At 43.1% G+C, this 21573-nt stretch overlaps 3 protein-coding genes across 6 annotated transcripts in view; all 3 read left to right on the top strand.

Annotated features, from left to right (window-relative positions):
• The window catches only part of LOC113206762 (irregular chiasm C-roughest protein), a 59887-nt gene extending 55219 nt beyond the window's left edge, over positions 1–4668 (top strand). Inside the window, 5 exon segments of the mRNA XM_052266736.1 lie at positions 651–673; positions 774–887; positions 976–1012; positions 2140–2320; positions 2323–4668. Coding sequence (XP_052122696.1) covers positions 651–673; positions 774–887; positions 976–1012; positions 2140–2320; positions 2323–2370 — 403 coding nt within the window. The 3' untranslated portion in view covers positions 2371–4668.
• A 3868-nt stretch (positions 4669–8536) lies between these two features.
• LOC113206584 (pre-mRNA-splicing factor syf1 homolog) lies at positions 8537–21232 on the top strand. 4 transcript variants are annotated; one of them, XM_052266756.1, is made up of 19 exons: positions 8537–8664; positions 16962–17008; positions 17083–17231; positions 17310–17433; positions 17520–17717; positions 17807–17991; positions 18076–18190; positions 18296–18443; positions 18533–18684; positions 18762–18982; positions 19078–19240; positions 19339–19452; positions 19554–19716; positions 19820–19929; positions 20018–20221; positions 20311–20427; positions 20510–20648; positions 20810–20956; positions 21041–21232. In XM_052266756.1, exons 2-19 carry the CDS (start codon positions 16964–16966, stop codon positions 21124–21126), a joined length of 2580 nt encoding a protein of 859 aa, XP_052122716.1. In that variant the 5' UTR covers positions 8537–8664; positions 16962–16963; the 3' UTR covers positions 21127–21232. The 4 variants fall into 4 exon arrangements, with proteins under 4 accessions (XP_052122716.1, XP_052122714.1, XP_052122713.1 ...); XM_052266754.1 differs by lacking the exon at positions 8537–8664 and adding an exon at positions 15145–15767; XM_052266753.1 differs by lacking the exon at positions 8537–8664 and adding an exon at positions 16448–16716.
• Positions 9835–15010, top strand: LOC113206616 (major facilitator superfamily domain-containing protein 12-like). The gene is made up of 10 exons (XM_026422776.2): positions 9835–10140; positions 11698–11842; positions 12019–12312; positions 12391–12604; positions 13249–13363; positions 13511–13777; positions 14112–14252; positions 14339–14450; positions 14533–14689; positions 14776–15010. Exons 3-10 carry the CDS (start codon positions 12039–12041, stop codon positions 14909–14911), a joined length of 1416 nt encoding a protein of 471 aa, XP_026278561.1. The 5' UTR covers positions 9835–10140; positions 11698–11842; positions 12019–12038; the 3' UTR covers positions 14912–15010.
• Positions 21233–21573: the final 341 nt, after the last annotated feature.

Below are 21573 nucleotides of genomic sequence, written 5' to 3'. Positions count from 1 at the left end.
CTCTCTCTCTCTCTCTCTCTCTCTCTCTCTCTCTCTCTCTCTCTCTCTCTCTCCCCCCTTCCTCTATGCTCGTCCTATCCTCTTTTTCTCTTAGTTCTCAGTCCTTGAGACCCAGCTCGCAGGCGACCATAGGGACTCGCCCGGGACTCCTGGACTCCTCGATAAGAGACAATCCAATGAGAACAAAAGAGCGCCTCTTACACGACTTTAATTCGGTAGCTGCTGCAGCGGCGGCAGATGCTTAGGGGCAGTACGGGGGAGCCTTTTGGGAAATGGGATGGGAGTGGGGGAGGGAGCGGGGAAAGCGGGCCGAAGAAGAGGGTTACAATCCCGCACACATGTCACGTAGGCCCCCCTACCCCGGCACCTCTCCATGGGATTCTCTTTAAGTGGATACTCTCCCGTCTCAGCGATATTCGTCAAAGAGCCCCTCCCCCACACAACACACACACACACACACACACACACACACACACACACACACACACATATAATATCCCGTTAAGAACTAGTATTATAGTTTTATCTTTTCTCCTGTGGCTTGTTCTTTCCCCATCGTCACATTGTGTTTAGTCTGGTGGTGACGGCGTATGTATTTTGCATGAGTGTGTCTTTGCAATTAATTGTTTTTGCCGCGCTGGAATGCATAGTTCTTTGTCGCTGGCTTACAAACGTAACAATTCAACACCTTGACGTTGCATGTAAACTTTAAGAAACAAATGGCACAGACACTTAATACTGTTCACGTTGCTAATTGTTGCGCTCTCTTTCAGAACCCGTCTCTATGACTACACTACTGAGCGTCGCCTCTGGTTGCCTGCTGCTACTACTCCTGCTTGTTCTCCTGTCGGTGTACGCCGTCAGAAGGGAAAAGTGCTGCTTTGCGAGTAAGTAATCCAACTCAATCGACTCAAGTTCAGTTCTGGAATCTACTTGAGAACAACCTGAGATTTATTAGTGTATTTCACTTTGTTGTAGGGAGAGGTGATTTCAGGCCGGCGGATTTAGAAAGGTGAGTTGACTAACTGAAATTTGTCTGTTTAATGAAAAGAAACCTCTTCCGTACAAATCTTGATCGTTGCTTGATACGCGTCTCAAACTCTTTAGAAATCGCTTCTGGTACATTTCTAATCGCGCCTTACTGCCGTTGATCTAAATGATTCAAGTTGTCCGTCATGCTGGACTTCGCAGCCCTTACAGATGTCTAGATAGGGCTGTCTCCTCCTTGTCGCTTAGGAGGATGGAAAGGACTCAAACATAGTGTTTTGTGTAGGTTGGATCGTTCCAAGACAAAGAGGCTGGGCAATCATGAGTATGACATAAGAAGGTCAGTGTAGCACAATGTCGCTGTTTGCGTTATAGTCATTTTGGGCACCAATTAAAACGAATTTTAGGTGGTTGCAGCACTCTAGCTGCTTACTCATATCATAACACTGTAGAATATATCTACAACATTTACAACAGTGTAAAACTGTTCATTGGAATAACAGTGGCATACTGCTAAATTTTTTTGCTCTCTCCTACGGTCTACAATGAATTTTAACGGTGACGGACTGTACTTCCAGACCGTACACCGTAGGATAGAGCACAAAATATAACAGTTTAAAACCGTTGTTAATGCTGTAGATTTTGTTGACAGTGAAGCATAGTGCAAGTCATGTTTTTGATACGGTAGAGCCTTGTTGGTCGACACTCGAGTTACCGGAGTATAATGCTTTGTTTTCGTGTTGTCACTCGCACATGCATTTTTTCAGTCGCCCGCTATCACATTTTTATCTGTTTTATCACCGCCACTTGCTTTGATTTTGTTGCTAATTTCGCTGGCAATTGTGTAGTTTAGTGGTATGTTTACTCTCAACAAATTTGCTCGGAAAGTGACATAGGCATTTTGAACGTCATTATTTAGCTTTGTTGGTGTGTCTTAAAATTTAGTTATTGTTTTTAAAAATACGAATACGGCAGTTTCCATGTTCTAGACACTAGCAAGGTTGAGACTCTTTAAATGTCTGGCTGAGAAGTCGTATAGTTCGGGGTTGTCAAAGCTGCTGCATGACACTTTTGTTTTGTTCTCGAGCTCCGCCGTAATATGGCGACGACTGCCCATGTACTCATCCATCACTCTCTATCTCTTTTTTTTAGTGAAAAGAGCGACGTGGACTCGACGTCGGGCAAGAAGACGCCGCGCATCGACGGCTCCAACAACACGGTGGTGGGCATCGGTCCGGACCACCACTACGGGCACCAGTCCCCCGTGCCCGTGCACCACCGGATACCGCAGCACATCACGGCGGGCGGGTCGCCGGAGGCCATGAAGGTTAGGCTCGCAGCCATGGTGCTGCAGGCGCCCACCCGGGTGTAGCACCCCGCTAACGGGGGCGCTCGGCCCGCCGCCGCCCCGCCCAGCCCCGCCACGCCACGCCCCGCCCCGCTTGGACATGCCGCTGTATGGCTCTGTACGCCCTGCCAACCCCGTGCCCCGCGCAACGCTCTCTTGTAGTGTGAGCAGCAGCGTGTGTTTGTGTGTGTGTGCGTGTGCGTGTCCTCACTGCCAAAGCTAATGCCAGTTTCCGCCGTCCACTTTCTGTCTTCCTGTTGAGAAACCTCCTACTACTCTTCTTTAAATCGTTCTCTTCTAATTAATTGTACGGACTGTATCTTATAACAATTTTTCTCGTAATAATATTTTATACTCGCACACTTGTGCGTAATTTAGCCATGGGCTGTGAATCAAGCTATTTAACATGACAATAATTTTTTTCGAATTTTTCAAGCTCGAACGAGCTGCTTAGTTTAAGCATGCGGGCGTTTGTCGCTCTCTGTACCCCTCTCTCTCTCTCTCCCTCCCCTCTGTCCCCTCTTTGTCTCTCTGTCCCTTTGGTGAGCGCGATACACGCTTGGTGTTTGGCGCAGGTAAAGAAAGCTCAGCTTGTGAGCCACCGCCGTGCCATGGACTGAAGTAGCTGAACGTTTTGGATTTTAGTCATGAGACTTGGTTTTGCGTGAACCACAACCCAGTCCGACGGACTGGGCCAGTCCTTAGCGCGTCGCAACGGTGTAGTAAGACTACCTTGCGGCGTCACAGAACGAGGGCTCAGCTCACTGAGCTTGCGGCGTGTTTTTTATTTTACACGCTAGATAATCTTTAGCCCTCTTGTACCTATTCCTGTGATCGTTTCTTTGACAACGCTTCTCATATTTTTTCCGCAATGTACGGTGTGCTTAGTGAATTAATTGTGTCAGAACAATTGTATTATTCACCGGTTATTTCGTTTGCGGGCAAGGTGACCCACGCTGGTGTCCGAGTGAATTAACGTTTTTGTGTGTTCCGTGTGATTTTAACGAATGTGTGTCAAGACTCATTGTATGTTGAAAATGTTTTGCTGATCTCACTAGAATCCCTAGAGGGTTTGATCTCCAGTCAGCACCAATATGTCTTCCATATTTTGAACTGTCTTGATTTTCTTTTAAAACCTTCTGATATCACTTTTTTTGCACGGTAACATTGCACTTTTTTGTCACCATCACATTTTTTCTGTGTGTTTTTCGTGAAATAATTTTACTTAGCAAGCCTTTATTAGCTGTGTTCTAAATTCGGTCTGTGAGCCAGGCTTAAGATCATGACCTGTCCTTTGCTCTCTGACCAGTAGAACTCCTCCTGCTTCTGACCCTAGTAAGTGCAGGAAAACGTTTCATTTAGAATGTCGAAGTTCCTGCATCCGTGCAACAATGTTGTACATGGTTTTACTGTAATTTTTTTTTATTGTACTTAGAGAGAAAAATAAGCCTGAGACTGATTACGTAGAAGTGCAAACTAGGACCATGCAAGGCTCTCATGTAGCGGACGTGCATGCTTCAATGCAAAATAAGTCAACCATTATCGTTTCCCAAAAATATTTTCGCATCATGTCTTTGTTTTTTACTGGGCAAGACTCTTTATCGAAAAACGTTTCAATCAAATCTCCCACAAAGATTAAGAGAGCTACCAGAATTCCCTTGTAGAATTACTTTTTTGTATCATATGTTGAGTTTTTGAGTGTTAATTTTGTGAATAATTATTTATACTTATGTAATATAGTATTTAAAAAGCCCAAATTAATTCTGAGTGTAAATTATTAAATATATATTTGCAAGGTTTAGTCTTTGCCTATTTATGAATGCATCCTACCAGGTGCTTTTGTACAGTTCATCTGCATAGTCAGTCAAATTTAGATTAAAAGTGTATAAAGAGATTATCAATGAAATGAGAATGATAGTGCAAATAAATTAATAATGTACATAGAATGTGAGCAACTGTTCTTATAAAGCCATGACAGTTGATAACTATTTGTATTTGTGTCAGAAACGTAGCACACAAATAAATGTTACGAATGTGTTATAACAGAACGTAGCTGTTTTTTTTTATCCTCAAGGTTAATTTTAACGACTTCTTTACACTCAGAACGTTAACAATGTTATTTATTTCCTACAAAAGCTATCCAACAGTTTCAGACACTTGTGTTACCATATCAATATTCATTCTCACAAGTCTTTCATTGTTGCAAAACGCAGCCCGAGTCCCACTCGCTCTGTTACCTTCCCAAAACGTATGCCAAAATCGTCCACGTTGTTAAAGTATTGTTCTCATTCTTTATGTGATGTAGATTTTTTATTAAATCTTCAATTAGATTGCTTCGCCGCATCTTTCTTTATGTCTCTACCCCGATCAGTGCTGTTAGCCAGAATAGCCCCTCTAGCTGCTTGTATCGTTGCTTTTAATTCGGATGCTCGCTACAGCAGTGCGCTGTTTCTCTTCTCCCCACAAAATATTCGTGAACTTGCCAACTGGTTCTACTCTACCGCAAACGCAAGGAGATATATCGTTTGTGGTTTAGCCTATGCAGCCACGTAAATGTAAGCACTGGTCCAGGCTAACACGCGCTCTAGCTCACACGACCAATTATTGTGCATGTGGAAACCTCTTTCACATTCCATTTCCACGCACTCTCCTTGTGTGACTTCACTCCTTGTCTTGTTGTACCACATGTCACAGTCCTCGAATCTTGCATGACTAGCCTGAATATGTTGCAAGAAACCAGTTATATGTGTTCAGCGTGGTCGTCCTTAGTTTGAAAGCACAATCTGATGTCTTCTTATCTCACACACGTCTTCACAATGTAGTACTCCTCATACCTCCAGATACGTCGACAAAAATAGGTACGTGCTTATTGTTTTACCTTTGACGTTGTGATCACCACCTTGTCCCGCTTGACACCATCTTTGCCTGACACGACCTCCCGACTTGTGTTTTAATACCCTTATTTTTAACTTGTGACTTATAAATGTGGTGGCATGGTAAAAGGTACTCAGCCCTGAATGGCCGACCCTCCTCGGCATCTCTAAAGTCAGTTCTCGATCCCGGTTTCCTTGCATCTGCCTAACCAACCTATGTTGTACAAACTGGAATGCATTCCCCCGCCCTATTTCCTCTAACTAACCGTTTCACTCGTGTCTCTGTTGTGCCGCCACACCAGCACTCCACGACAGAGCGTTCGACGGACAAGAGGAGGAAGAAGAGCTCCTCGGGGCACCGTCACCGTGAGCGGGCCAGCCTGCAGCCCGCGGGCAAGACGAACCTGCAGCAGCAGCAGGGCTACCAGGGGTTCCCGCCGGGCCCCGGGCAGGGCCAGCAGAGCCACCCGCAGGGCTACCAGCGGGTGCTGCCGTCGCCCAACGGCGCGGCCGCACGCCTCTCCATGCTCAACAACATGAACCTGCAGCACGTGGCGGCCCCGGGGTCGCCGCAGGGCTCGCCGCCCACGCAGGCCTACTTCCTGCCCTCCACGCACAGTCTGGGCTTCAACGACCTGGCCCACGCCTACTTTCAGCCCAACAGCTACGAGCGCGCCGAGATCTGAGTCGTCGGGCGAGTTGCGCGAACTCTCTCTCTGTTCTCTGCGGTCCGCCATACCAGAGGTGTGCGCTGGCCACACTGTTCCTTCAGCACGGCTGTTCTGCATGCTGAACCAAAATCAATGTGATACTTTGACTCCGCTGTGCTAAACAAGAGGAGCACCCGATGTGATTCACATTCTCTCTTTGTTGTTATTTATAATTGTACATAGTATATCGAATCGTACTTGGACCATGTATCACTGCATTTTTTTTTTCGTAAAAAAATAATCTTTGTTCCGTCGTGTGCCAATCGACAGAAGAACACCCACTGCGCAATCTGAATGGATGCTTTCTAGACAATGTGTGCATCACCAACATGGCAGAAGGCAACAAAAATTTAATTGTTGTTTTATAAAAGTGAAAGTCTCAGGTTGTCGTTCTTGATTTAACTAAAAAAAGCTTGCGGTGAATTTGACTGTAGCTTAAAGTGAAATTCACTGTAAGCTTTTGACAGTGTTTAGGACCAGGTCAAATATCTTTGAATTCAGAAACACAAATGTTCTTACTGCACAAGTAACCAACTGCAGAATAGGACACTTTGGAAATGTAACTGTTCTGCTCCATTAGAAATTTTTCACTTCTGACTGAATGCCATAATGTGTTTTTCTTGTGACGTATCTCTAGTCTTTTTATGAAACTTCCAGGAGCCATATTTCCTCTGGGTTAGGAATTTCTGTAAATATGTAAATTTGTGTTTATATCTTAAGTCCTACCCGTTATTCCTACTCACGAATCTTAATAACAACTCGTCATAGTATGACGCATGGTGAGCTGAGTACTTGTTTACCGGGCGTGCCATTGCGCGATAGACATGTATCTGTATACATTCACTTCTGAACATCAAACAGATAATCTGCGAACTTGATATTCGACTAACCGTAACAGAGGTATTTAGTTAGTTGTCAAGCTACCAAGGTCTCAATGTCGATATTCAAACACTGTGAAATTGGATTACTCTTGCAAATGAAAGTGTGTAAAAATCAATCTCGTTGAGATTTCATGCAAAAACTCTTAACTGGATACAACTGCTGTCATTGTACTCAAGTGAATTTCCTCTCTCGGCAAACTTACGACGGAAAGATTAATTCTCCCACTCTAAGCCGTAGACTTCACTGGTGACGCAGAAGATAATACGTCGATCCTTATATAAGGCGTTCTTGTAAAAATGGAATAACTCCGATTCGGTCTGAGCCCTTCCCTCCACTTCCCCACCATTACCCTCATCCTTGCCACCAAGCGAGGTGGAACGCTCCCGGGGCGGCGAAGGGTAGACAAGCGAAGGGAAGGGCTCACTTTCGGACTCAGGTTTTTGCATCGTATGGGGTCGTAATTCGATTTAATTCTTCACACTGTATCTTCCAATTAACAAAGAATGTTCATTCAAACCCAACGCATGCTTAGTTTTCTTGTACATTTTGTAAATTTTGTGAATATTAGAGCAAGATATGTATATATTGTACAATATGTGGATAATTGTTCAAATTGCATCTATCTACTTCAAGAATGATTTTTTATTTATCAGCGTTACAATAAAGAAATTACGCAAAAGTATTGTGTGCTTTTCCAGGAAACCAGTGGCTTACCAAAGACTTCGTTGTGACAAACAAAACTACGCAGATTGGGAATCGTCCAGAAAGTACCTCCGTTTTTCTAATTGATTTGGCAAATTACGGGAGCTCAGCGCCTGCGAGACTCGGGGTGGGCCATCCCACAGTACTCCCGTGCAATTTAGGCACGATGTTGCCTACTCATCAGGCGCTATGAGAGCATGCAGAGCTAAACTTGACGGGTTCATTAAAGAGAATGACAGACGTACTTTCTGGATGATCCCTTGTGTACCAGCGAGTTTATTAATATGGATGACTAAAGTTTAAAATAACATATCTAAGCCTGCAAACAATTAAAGGACACAGAATGAGCTTTTGTTTTGCATGACCACTGTGCCAAGAGGGAATTTGAGCCGTCACTGTAATCATGACGTCAAATAGGCACGGCCCCAAACAATTTATTTTATTTTGTTAAATGGTTAAATAATCGGCCTCCATAACAGTTACCGAGCATCCGCTGACTGGTGCCAAAGCCGCACCGCGTTTGTATGTTACTTCAGACGGATAGCGTCGCGAAGGGGCCGTCCATAACGCTCTCTCTCTCTCTCTCTCTCTCTCTCTCTCTCTCTCTCTCTCTCTCTCTCCTTCTCCCCCTCTTCAACACGATCCTCATGCCATTTAACAGTGACCCAGGCCGGACGCTCGCGACTCATATTCTTGTGCGTGTATCTTTTTTTTTCTTTGTTCACAAAAAAGCAGACTGTCTGGGCCAGTTCCATCTCACCTCTTACTGGATAACTGTGTCGCCGAGGCAGTAACAACACCTCAGCCTTAGAATTAACACATGTGTGGATAGCTGCTCGTCTGTTTACCACCTAAAAGTAAGTCCCAAAAAATAGTGATCAATATCTTACGGCTCAGATTTTGGTCAACAGTAGTCGACAGTAAACCTGAGGTTCCTACCGGATTAAGTTGTCGACTCCACGCTATCTTATCTGTCGCGTGGCCCTGCTGGTGGCCGCCAGGCGGCACGCTGCTCGGCCTGGCCCGACACGCACTAAGGTCAGCCCTTCAGCAGGAGGACCGAACGCATTCTCAAGCAACTCTGAAGACTCAAGTGCTGACGCATACTTACTATATTCTCCCGGGTGGAAGGATCTGAAGTCGAACTGCAGTCAGAACTCTAGTAATTTCATCATTGCAGTTAAACTGTGGTTAATCTGCAGTTTTTCAAGCTTTGTGGCCCTACGTCTGAAAAAATTGTAGTTAAACTATAGAAACCTGCAATTAAAATTTAGTTTAACTACAGTTCAACAACAGTTTTCGGCTATAGCACTGAGTACGGATCTTTACATCCGAGAATGTCTCATTTTTGGAGGAAAAAGGGAAAACTTTGAGGAACTCTGCAGGTATGACAAAAACTCATCAGATTTCGAGGAAGACTCCTCAGAAACTTTGGGATTTTTCCTCACTTTTTGACGATTTCTCAAAATCTGAGGCGAGATCAGAGGACTCTTCTTCAAACATGGAAGTTCCTCATAGTTTTCCCTTTTTCCTCAAAAAATGAGACATTGTTTTTACCGTGTTTGGGCTCGAACACTACTTGTTGGCCGGAATCGTCTTTTTTTATGGTTCGTTATTTTCTTCCGCTTTCTTTTTTTCTATTGCTGGAGGACTCTCATCTACAAGGTGGCTGATTAAAACGGCTCGCTTTTGTAGCTGTAATTATCGCACATGCTCTGGAAACCCAAGTGTTTACTTGAATGCAGAATCTCCTGCATACACGTAGGTATGCAGGAGATTCTGCATTCAAGTAAACACTTGGGTTTCCAGAGTGAAAGGCCTGCGGTCTGGCCGGATCGCGGCGACCCGGTTTGGAACCAGGGGGGTGATAGGGTGTCCGCTGAGGAAGAATCGGTTTCGGTTCGGTCCAGTTCTGCGTTGAGGCGCTCCAGGATTCGGTTTGGATTCGGGTCCATATCGGGTCGCTGCGCTCAGGCCAGCCCGCACGCCTGTCATGTGCGATATAGTACAGCTACAAAGGCAGGTTGCCTATCCGGTAGGTGGCCCGTAAGGCACCGTAGTGGGACGACAGGCCAACCCACCTGCACGCTTTCCCACGGTACAGTCGAGCCCCGCAGTGAGCGAGCGCCGGATGCTCGTTTGGTCCGGAAACAATAGGTGAGAGGGAGAAGGTCGAACTAGAACATATCTCCCTCTCACTTCCAGCTCTCGTTTTCGGACCAAACTAGCATCCGACTGCAGGCCTCTGGGTACAGTATAACTACATAGGTGCGCGGTGCGCGGGGTTAATCAGCCACATGGTATGTTCTACACATGATACAGTGATACCAGCTGTCTGAGCCCTCGAGGCACAGACGAGCCAGTGCGCTCCTGGGCTGGCGACGTCCAGTCCGTCGCTCTCGCAGTGAAAAAATGTGTAGAAAGTTGTGCCTACGGCTAAAGGCTCAAAGATAAGAAGACAACTCAGTGCGTATCACTGAGTTGACAGCAAGATTGCGCGACGGAGTAGACGACTGGACGTTCAACAGAGGAGAAGGGTGACTCGTTCTGAACCCGTTTCTGATAGAACTGAATCGGAAACGACACAGTTGCATGGATTGAACACAACATCGAGACTGGCAGAACATACCATCAAAAGGTAAACATAAACAGCAAAGGACTTGGTCACGATGCTTGCTCAGATGGTTTCAAAATAAGGTGTCTTCACACACGGCCCGTTCGTCTCGTCTCTTTCCGTTTTCATAAATGAACATTAAAGCACCGTGGTGCGAGGCTAAAACCGTATACCGTTCAAATCAAACGCAACCTAAATTTCCCTTTAGTGGACTCTAACTTATTTTACAATAACTCTCACATATCCCTCAAAGTGAAAATTGGGCTATTTTTCACCTTCGATCTTTACTTTCGCAAGCGGGAAATACGCCACGGCACCGAAAAAAGGTCGACAATGATCTGAGAACAGTTTGTCTTCGTATGCATCGTCTAGAAAGTACATCCGTCTCTCTGATTCATTCGATCATTCGGCAAACTACGAGTGCCCGACGCCTGTGAGACTCAGGGTAGGCCACCCCGCAGTACACGCACGCACTGCAGGCAGGATGTTGCCTACCTATCAGGCGCTATGAGACCTTGGCTAAACATGCTAATTTCGTTACGGCAGTTAGCGTACGCACATTCTTGATGATCGCACTCACCTCGCCACAAAGAAGGGCGATCATTTAAGTTAAAGAACGAGTTTATTTCTTAACACAAAATTAATTTCGTGTTCTACCGTCTGCCTTGTTTAGTTAATCCACGCGTAAAGCGGGACGCAGTTGCAATGGTACACTGGTACACATCGGTATATCGGAATCATATCGGTGAGGTCTCCGAGGTACGCGCCCTGCACGCATGGCTTGCCTGTCGTAGCTGATAGTGACCGAGGTCGGGGACCCCCGTTGCGGAACACCCCATGAGTTGCTAGTTTCATCAACTTTGAGACCCTTTTCAGTTCAGAATTATTACATTCACTATCTGGTTGCCATGTTGTGGCCTCTTTGAACACCAAGTTTTGGGATCCAACACTGCGAAAAATATCGGGAAAATACTTTTAAGTTCACGGGAAAATTTTCCATGACGTGAGTCCGTAAGATTACAATCTGAAGTTGTAAAATTACAATCACTTTCTATCGACTTGGCACCTTGGCAAAGAAATCCAACATTGGGCATGAAAAGATAAAAGATGCAGGTTCAACGGGAAATTTTCTATGTGAAAAAATGTGAAGCTTGAAGTCCTTTCTTTCTCAATCTGTTCAAAGTGGGGATTTCCCGGTATTTCCTCCGTTATATCAGTGAGATCGGATTCGTTGCCACACCTGTTATGATTCGACTCTTAATCTACAGTCCATCACAATGGCCTGGCAGCTAGATTGCGGAGCGAAAGCGGACGGACTAAGATATAGTATCTGCGTGGTAGAATCGTGACAGTGCAATTGTTAACATTGCTCATTAGTTTATTAGCAAAAACAATAGCCCTCGCTACCCTCCACGGTCCAAAATTGGCCCCCACGCGATTACTGTGAATCATTTTTGCTATCCGCGGCCTCTAATTACCGGCGCTCGACGTAATTTGGTGTCGCGCGCTGCATTTCAAAGGTCAAGATGGTACTCCTAATGTCAACTACCTGTACCCACGGCCCACTCTGTCTGTCGGCAGAAGGGCCACGGCCACACCAGATCTGTGCGACGAAGCAGCAACACCCGTGCCGGCGATGAAGCTATTAACCACAGCAGACTTCTCGGCAGTACTTAATTGGGTCTTCGCAGGAAAGGGTGGACTACCTCTGAGCCTTTGGCAATAGGTTAGTAACGTCAAGACGTTCTGAGCGCATGTAACCCGTAAATATTAATTTAATAATCCTTTACACTGCCAATGGCATGGTTAGTCATTTAGTCGTCACCGATATTTAAATTTTTGGTATAGTCCATTACTTGCCAGAACTTGTTTTAATAACCCGTGGCTCGTCTACCTTTCCAGATAAATAATTATACTCAAAAATGGAGGTACAGCAAAGGAAACTCACTCGATTTCAACGACTTTGCTACTCAGTCGGACATGTTCAAAATGACGTGTGTGCATCCATGTGGTTCACATATTTGCTCATTTACTTCACCAAAGTTCTTGGCTGGCCTTCGGCTGAAGCTGGAACTATAATGTTAATTGGGCAAGTTGCTGATGCATTAGCAACACCATTAATTGGTTTACAGGCTGATTTAAAACATGATCACTGGATGTGCAAATATGGTCGCCGGAAAACTTGGCATTTATTAGGTAAATAAAAATTTATGTCAGGTATTATAATATTGAAACGTGCAATACTGAGATTCACTGAGGTCACTTGTTTTTCAGGAACAATTTGCGTACTCCTCAGTTTCCCATTTATTTTCTCCCCGTGTGGAGTTTGTCATGATGCAGAAGGGGACTACTGGGACCAACTGATTTATTACTCCGCCTTTGTGTGTATATTCCAATTTGGATGGGCAGCCGTACAGATTGCCCATTTATCTTTAATACCCGAACTAACTCCAGATGAACATGTTCGTACTGGATTAATTGCCTTCAGGTAAGCACCTGGTACTGGTTATACTTTTTTCCATTGAACGCTCTCCGAAAGCGACGCACTCCAAAAAGCTGAAACTTTGTACACCCACCAAGATACCCCTAGACCAGCAGTCCGCCAAGGTGGTCCGCCAACCCCACTCGGCTGTTTGGCAGGCTGGCCTATCCAATGCATTGCGGGCGCTTACGAATTGACCATTCCGCTCGTTCCTCTCAAAATAAATGCACCGGAAGTCGTCTATTTCAAAACAATATTTAGCTTACCCAGATCCCTAGAATCTTTTCCAAGGTGACAAATTAGTTCTGTTTGGGATATTTTGTTGTTGTCATAAAGCCTCTGCAATCAGTGCTTTTGTTCTCTGAGAGTATCCCGTTTAGAGGAGCCAGCGGAATTCTATCAAAAGCGGTGAGCAATCAGCTCGTCGATCAATTGCAAGCCGATGCATAGTGCTTGTAATTTTACGACACGCGTCAAGGAAAATTTTCCCATCAAACCTAGAACTATTATTTTTCATAGTGGGGCTAAAGACGTCCAACGTCGTTTTCTCTCGTCGTTGCGTCGCGTCGGAGAGTGTTGTCCTTTGGGAGAACGTCCGTTACATGCGCCACATTCAGAACATCATCCAATGACAATGTTTCATATTTCAGGAACACTTTCACGGTGGTATCTAGTGTTTTCATCTACCTTGTAGCTTGGCTAGTTTTGCACGTGTCAAATGACCCCAACCAAAAAATCGGACCATCAGATCAGTCAAGCTTCCAGGTACTGTGAAAATTGCCATTTATGATTGAAATGTCTTTTTCCAGCCAGAAAGGAAAGTCGATTCGACTTTTATTTCTATAGTTAGGTTTAATAACTGAGAAACTTTTTGTACCTCCGCAAAAACTAATTTCTTCTTTTTTCCAACAGTATGTCGTGGCTTCTGGTTTAATAGTTGGTTCTCTGAGCTCTATTTTATTTCATGCTGGTCTAAGAAATGCATCACAACCAATAGACGCTGGAAATGAGTCAATAAGTACCATAGGTGACACAACAATCTCAACAGAAATAAAAGACACAACCAAAGTGATGACAGCCAACAAACAGAAAACAATTAAAGAACACTTAGTTTCAATTAAGCTGTACCAGGTTGCGGTTGTCTATATGTCAACAAGGCTTTTTGTCAACCTTAGTCAGGTAAATATTAGTTCAACATTACCTTACTGTGGGCCTTCTTCTAGCTTATCTACCCAACGTTCCACATGAGTTGGTTTAGAAAGGCCGTTCAATTGAGTCACTCGGCACATTAAGGGAGTTTGGCGCCTGCCGTGGTCGGGGTAGGCCATCCTGCAGTACACGCATGCACGGCAGGCAAGATGTTGCCTATCGATCAGGCGCTATGAGATCTTGTACAGGCCGAACTTGGCAGTTTCGGAACGGCCAATGACGGACATAGTTTTCTGGGTGATTCCTTTGCATTCCTACCCTATGCTACGTAAATTAAAATACTGTGCTCTATATCATGTTCTAGGTTTATGTCCCCCTCTATCTGGACGAACAAGGACTCTCAGCTGAAAGTTTAGCCGTTGTACCTCTGGTCATGTACATCAGCAGCTTTTTCACGTCCGTTTTAACTCAATTTAAAACAATGAATAAGTATTTGGGCAGAAGGGTACGATAACCTTTCACTTTATTTGGTATTTTATGTCTTTTTATGATGTGTCTTCTTAATATTGAAAAAATTATTTTGGTTTCCAGCTTGCATATTTAATTGGATGTTTAATTGGAGCCGGAGGGTGTGTATGGGTTGGGCTGGGAGCAGGAAAAATCTACACAACATATGAGGTTTACGCTGTCGCCATCCTCCTGGGTACGTCCTTAAACACACATAATTATTCAACCTATCTTAATGTATATGTAATATGTTTATAATTATTTTCTTTCTTATAAAGGCGCTAGTTCTTCAATTCTACTTGTTACAAGTGTGGGATTGACTGCAGATCTTATTGGTCAGGATACGGACACTGGAGCATTTGTCTATGGAGTGATGAGCTTCGTTGATAAATTAAGTAATGGATTGGTTGTTTTTGTTCTACAATCCTATTTCCAGTAAGTTAACGACAGATTATGTGTACTACTTCCTCAACCCAGTAGCCAAATCATTAACATGTTCTTTTTCTTCCCTTTCAACTTAGCCAAAATTATAGAAACGTATTGGCATACGTGTGTGGAGCTTCAACCATTTTGGGAGTACTGGCTATAGGAACGTTACTCCAATCTTCAGATTACTCTAGTATTTTGTGTAAAAAGACTTACAGTGTAAAGACATAGTCCATGACAACTCATAAGCGATGCTGAATCCAATATTGTTATTTTACTTCTATGTTGTGTTTTGTATATATATTTAATATATTTTTTATTTATTTGTGACATGTTTAAATCTCGACTAATTGAACCCATAATTGAAAATTTCCCCGGCCGGGTGAGGGTGTTTGTACCGCTCCACCCGGGCACGGGCCTCATATACCCAGAGTCCGTAGGGCATCATCCAGAAAGTACGTCATTTCATTTATTGCCGTAACGAAACTTTCAAGTTCAGTCTGTGATGTTCTCATAGCGCCGAATAGGTAGGCCAAATCCTGTCTGTGGTGCATATGTGCACTGTGGGGTGGCCTAACCCGAGTCTCGCAAGGCGCTGAGTTCCCGCAATTTGTCGAACGAATCCGAGACAAAAAGGGAACGTACTCTCTGGACTGGTGAGCAAAGAGGAGGAGCTATTGGCACAAACTATGTGTCTGGCGAAATTTTCCCTTGTCTTACTGGAGACGAAAGTGTTTCGCTACATCAAGTCTGTATTTTTCGATGACAAGAGGGCGCCAAATGACGCGTCACAAGTATTTCGGGGATAGACACGTCTTCCTTCACAAATCACTGCTAACTAGCCATATGATGGCTCATCTAAGACAGATTACATCAGTATAGTACGATTGCCAATCGAGCCTTGAAGCGGAAACAGGAGATAAGGTGACTTATCTGCACTACAGCTTTCTCACGATATATCTGAAGAGTGGGGCTGGCATGCACTTGTGAGAGTCAAATACCAGCACGTGTCAGCTGCAAATTTGAGTACTTGCTAGTGTCGGACTTTAAAATCACCACGACTTATCTTCCTAGACTCCTAATTCAAGTAAGTGTTTAACTCGAGGGGTCTGCACATTCACTGGTCAAACAAAAAAAATCAATAATAGACAAATTGCTATCCATAGCCCCTGGAGAGGTATTACGGAGCGCTCCCCGGAGGCGCCTTCCAATCCCCCCCCCCCCTGTTTTTATAAAATGCGCACAGGAGCGGAGCGCCGTAATCCCCCTCCTGTATGTGGGCAGTCTAAAAGCCCCGGGTAAGGCCTAAGACCCCCAGTTCCAGCAGTCACCGGAGTCTTCCAGTCCAGTCAGTGGCACGGCACGAGCGCGCCGCGTGGCTACGGCCTGGAGCGGGGCGACCTCTTGGCTGCCACCCGGAGCCGAGCCGCCCCCGGAGCCGCACCGAGCCACGCCGAGCCGAGCCGAGCCGAGCGGCGCGCGAGCGAGGGCGCGAGACGGCGGCGCAGGCGCGAGCAACAGCCCGGAGTCGCGCGCGATTCTGCGCGCCTGGTACGCGGCTCCAGCGCCGGCACAGCTTCTCTCCGGAAAGCTGCCTGGAGCCGTGCCTTTCCGGAAACGACCTCCCGGAGTCTCCGCTGTTCTCCAGCGATCGACCCCTCCCCCCCTCCCCCCTCCCCACCAATTTCCCCCTTCCCACTTATTTGTTGAAAAAGTTGTATTTGGGACAAGCAAGGACAGGGCCCCAGCCGCTCCTTATTTGATGGCATCTTGTTTTCTTACTGTCCTTCCGTATCACTAGCATCAACGCTGTCCAGGTGTATTAAATATCTAATCAGTGAACTTCATTCCATGATGTTGGTACTTGGTGTTGCTCTTACTGTGTAGTGTAAATAAGCTATGGCGTGTAAATAGGCTGAAGAGGGGTGAAGAATCGGGAAGAGTCTTATCCACAGTCAGCTGTGTACTTTGTTTTGGTTTCCCTTTCGCCGGCTTTTGTATTAACTTTGCAAACGCCTCTAGGGCGTCATCTGGAAGTAAGAGTTATTTTTGGCTGTAATTTTGTATCTTCTTTCGCGTGCTTCTGGGTTGGAAATACCTTTGTTGTCTGCTCCCCGTGTCAAAATAGGAAAAGATAACCTCTCTATTTGTCGTTCTTAGTACGTTTTTACTATCTTTCCGTGAACGCACAAATAGTCTTTTCTTATTTTTTAAATATTATCCTTTTTTCTTATTGAGTCCATTTAACAGTTTTTCTCATTCTATTTGTATTTGTTCTTAGACATGAAACTTCCTGATGTCGCAAGGAAGGATCTCCACATAGTATTTGTAAGTAATGTCATCTCAGTAACTTCAATTTGTACCCTTCATCAAAATTCATTAGTTGAATTGTGTTTGCCCAGACTGAAGAAGACTTGCCCTATGAGGAAGACATCTTACGTAACCCTTTCTCTGTGAAACACTGGCTCCGCTATATTGAACATAAGAAGGGCGCACCCAAGCATGCGCTAAATATAATCTATGAACGTGCTCTGAAAGAGTTACCCGGCAGGTAAAAACTTGGTGGTATAGTTTTTTCAAAATGTTTCTTTTGCTAGATTATCTCATAATTTTATTGTATTCATTTCAGTTACAAGCTTTGGTACAACTATCTAAAGCTAAGGAGGCGACAGTCTAAAGGTCGATGCATCATTGATCCTATCTATGAAGATATCAATAATGCATATGAGCGGTCCTTAGTTTTCATGCACAAGGTAACTTTATGCATTCTTTTCTTTCCAATGTAGAATGTACATTTCCTTATTTTGCTCCTATAAACTGTATATTATTAACTGTTCAGATGCCAAGAATATGGATGGACTATTGTCAATTTTTAACTGAGCAGAACCTGATAACCAGAACTCGGCAAGCCTTTGATAGAGCTTTACGTGCATTGCCGATCACACAACATCCCCGAATTTGGCCACTCTATTTAACATTTGTCAAAAAGCATGACATGGCAGAAACTGCTGTTAGAGTATTCAGAAGATACTTAAAGGTAATTAAAGCATCAAATTCTTGCAGAAATTTGTTGTGTTCTTGAAAATGTTAGACAGGTTATTATGAAAATATTTATTACTATTACAGCTTTGTCCAGAAGACACAGAAGATTACATTGAGTATCTAACATCCATAAATCGATTAGATGAAGCAGCTTTGAAGTTAGGCTTTATTGTCAATCACGATGACTTTGTGTCCAAACATGGCAAATCAAATCATCAACTTTGGAATGAGCTTTGTGAGCTCATTTCTAAAAATCCTGATCAAGTTAGGTATGATATGATATAATAGGTGTAACTTTCCTCTTTGCAAGTTACTCTTCAAACTTCTACACCTTGGTGTCTCTGTTTAAATAGGTCTCTTAATGTGGATGCCATCATTCGTGGTGGATTGAGACGGTACACTGATCAACTTGGACACTTGTGGAACTCATTAGCTGACTATTATGTTCGCAGTGGTTTGTTTGAAAGGGTGAGTTAAAAATAATAAATAATGAATGACACTCTTGCATTCTCTAAGTTGCATGGTTCTCATGTGACTTTGTATGAACAATGTAGTAATTTTGTTTTGTTCCAGGCGAGGGATATATATGAAGAAGCTATTCAAACAGTAAAAACAGTGAGAGATTTCACTCAGGTTTTTGATGCATATGCACAATTTGAGGAACTTAGCTTAAGTAAACGGTTTGATCAAGCTCAAAATGTTTCAAATCCTTCTGAAGAAGGTACAATAAAGCTATTAAAAATTGTTTGCTTTCCCAAAATGTTTCTGTAGCAATCTCATACCTATTGTTTTGTTTTTTGAAATACTTAGATGATGTTGAACTGGATCTCCGCCTTGCTCGATTTGAGCATTTGATGGAACGACGACCTCTTCTACTCAACTCTGTACTTCTTCGTCAAAATCCACATAATGTTCATGAGTGGCACAAGAGAGTTCAATTATATGAAGGGCAGCCTCACCAGGTATATAATTATATTACAAACTATGTGCACATATCAATCTTCATATCCTTTGCACTACCATGTTATTTCTTTTGCAGATTATTTCTACTTACACAGAAGCAGTTCAGACCGTGGATCCGAAACTGGCTGTCGGGAAACTGAACAGTTTGTGGGTGGCTTTTGCCAAATTTTATGAAGAAAATGGTCAGCTTGATGATGCTAGAGTTGTGTTTGAAAAAGCCACTCAAGTACCCTATGTGAAAGTTGAAGATTTAGCAGCAGTTTGGTGTGAATGGGCTGAGATGGAAATCAGACATGAGTGAGTTTGTTCATTTCTCTATATATGTCATTGTTTTTATTAATGTGCCAATATAGTTTCAAATCAAATGTTAATAAATTATTTTCTCTCTCTAGGAGACCAGAAGCTGCATTGAAACTCATGCATAAAGCAACAGTTATGCCAAACCACAAAGCAGCTTATCATGATGAGACAGAAACAGTACAAAATAGACTTTACAAATCACTTAAGTTATGGTCATTATACGCCGATTTAGAAGAGAGCTTTGGTTCATTTAAGGTAAGTTGGAGAAAAGTTGTATATTTCTAATTTTCAACATTATGTACTGGTACTGTTTTTTCTAATACTAGTTTATCCCTCCCTCCAATATCTTTTAGTCTTGCAAAGCTGTTTATGACAGAATAATAGATCTTAAGATCGCAACACCTCAGATAATCATCAACTATGGTCTATTTTTGGAAGAACAAAACTACTTTGAGGAAGCATTCAAGGTATGGTTACTTTCATTCCCTTTCCATTTGGTTGATTTTACAATAGAAGGAAATTACCAACTTGCAGTACTTATTTTAATTTTTTATCTTGCACTGTTCAGGCATATGAGAAGGGCGTTGCTTTGTTCAGATGGCCAAATGTTTATGATATTTGGAATACCTATTTAACAAAATTCTTAAACCGCTATGGTGGAACCAAATTGGAAAGAGCTAGAGACCTGTTTGAGCAATGTTTAGAGAAGTGTCCTCCAAAGTTTGCAAAAGGTAAAGTCAGAATAATTATTAAATTTTCTCTCGTACAATTTTTACCGTCCCAAACCAGAAATTTAGTTGTTGACGTATGAATTTTTGTTGATTTTTTTTATAGCTTTGTACCTTTTGTACGCGAAACTGGAGGAAGAACATGGCTTAGCCAGACATGCCATGGCTGTTTATGAACGTGCTACAAGTGCGGTTCTACCAGAAGAGATGTTTGAGGTAATATCCATTTGAGATTCTTGTTTAGTGCTTACATCCTTATGAAAAACTTTTATAAAATTTAATTTTTACTGCAATTTTTTTCCAGATGTTTAACATCTATATTAAAAAAGCTGCAGAGATATATGGAGTACCTAAAACACGTCAAATTTATGAAAAAGCCATTGAAATGCTTGGAGATAACAACTCTAGAGAAATGTGTGTACGATTTGCTGAAATGGAAACCAAACTTGGTGAAGTTGATAGAGCTCGAGCTATTTATGCTCATTGCAGTCAAATTTGTGACCCAAGAGTAAGTTTATTAATTAAAAAGCATTTGTCAAGTTAGAACTGTATTTTATTCTGTGTTTAAAACACCATTAACCATGGCCATTTTTTCAGGTAACTGCAGATTTCTGGCAAGCTTGGAAGGACTTTGAAGTGCGCCATGGCAATGAGGATACCATGCGAGAAATGCTACGTATCAAACGTAGTGTGCAAGCAACATATAACACTCAGGTATGTTTCGGAGCTGCAGAACAAATTGTATTATGTATTAATGAAGGCTTGTTGATAATAATTTTCTTTCTTGCACTTTCAGGTGAATATGATGTCAGCGCAAATGGTTAATGTGTCTGGATCTGCGGGAACAGTTGCTGACTTGGCTCCAGGCGTAAAGGATGGTATGCGAATGCTGGAAGCCCAAGCTGCAGAAGTTGCCCAAATGGAATCACGTCTAGGTCAGTAGCTAACCTTTCTTTTTCTGTGATATTCCCTCTCATTTATTGTGCTTACTTAACGTAACTATTCTGTCCACAGTTATGCCAAAAGGTGGAAACATTCTTTTTGTGCGCGGAGAACACACGCACACACACACACACCGTAACTATTCTGTCCACAGTTATGCCAAAAGGTGGAAACATTCTTTTTGTGCGCGGAGAAACTCAAGGTGGAGACAGAGAAGGAGCCCGTGTTGCAAATCCCGATGAGATTGAGATTGATGATGATGAAGAAGAAGGTTCAGATGGGAGTGAGAAGGAGGAGGAAGGTATGGAATGATTTGAAAATGAAGTTCATAGATAAAAACTTGAAAATTGCAATAATTAATCATATTTTTTGAAAATATTTCCAGCTGATCTTCCTATTCAAAAACAAATTGTGCCTTCTGAGGTCTTTGGGAGTTTAAAACAGAACGAAGATGAAGATGAAGAAGTTTAGACTACATTGGGAAGTAATAGTGAAGAATACTTATTTGACATGACATGTGGTACTAGGTATCAAGTCAAGTACTAAATGTAAGAAATGAAATTTTAACTATCTTTGACCCGTTTAGTTATTATTGGATACCTACTTTACCTCCATCCAATCTCTGTCATGCCGTCATGCATATGTAGTGAGTCTCACCCATTTGAGCTGCGTCCAAACAAGGAGTCGCCTGGGTTGCTCTTGTCTGGACACAGCTTTGATTTACCTATTATAGTGATGGTTCAGGAGAAGGGGCTGTTCTTTGGTGTTGTCAATTGCTTTAAATGATACCGCAAATATGTAGCAAAGAGTTTCAGACCATGTGAATGGAAGAGGTTGCTGATTGCAAAATCCAAGTATCAAAATCATCCTGTACCTTCTGCATTGAGCTGTCCAAAATTTGGTAGACCCTCATTGTGG

This window comes from Frankliniella occidentalis, unplaced genomic scaffold, assembly GCF_000697945.3.
Source record: "Frankliniella occidentalis isolate FOCC.00 unplaced genomic scaffold, Focc_3.1 Scaffold42, whole genome shotgun sequence".
In the NCBI taxonomy this organism is placed as follows: domain Eukaryota; kingdom Metazoa; phylum Arthropoda; class Insecta; order Thysanoptera; family Thripidae; genus Frankliniella; species Frankliniella occidentalis.
The sequence above is the reverse complement of the archived record's forward strand: the minus strand, read 5'-3'. Positions and strand labels throughout refer to the sequence as shown.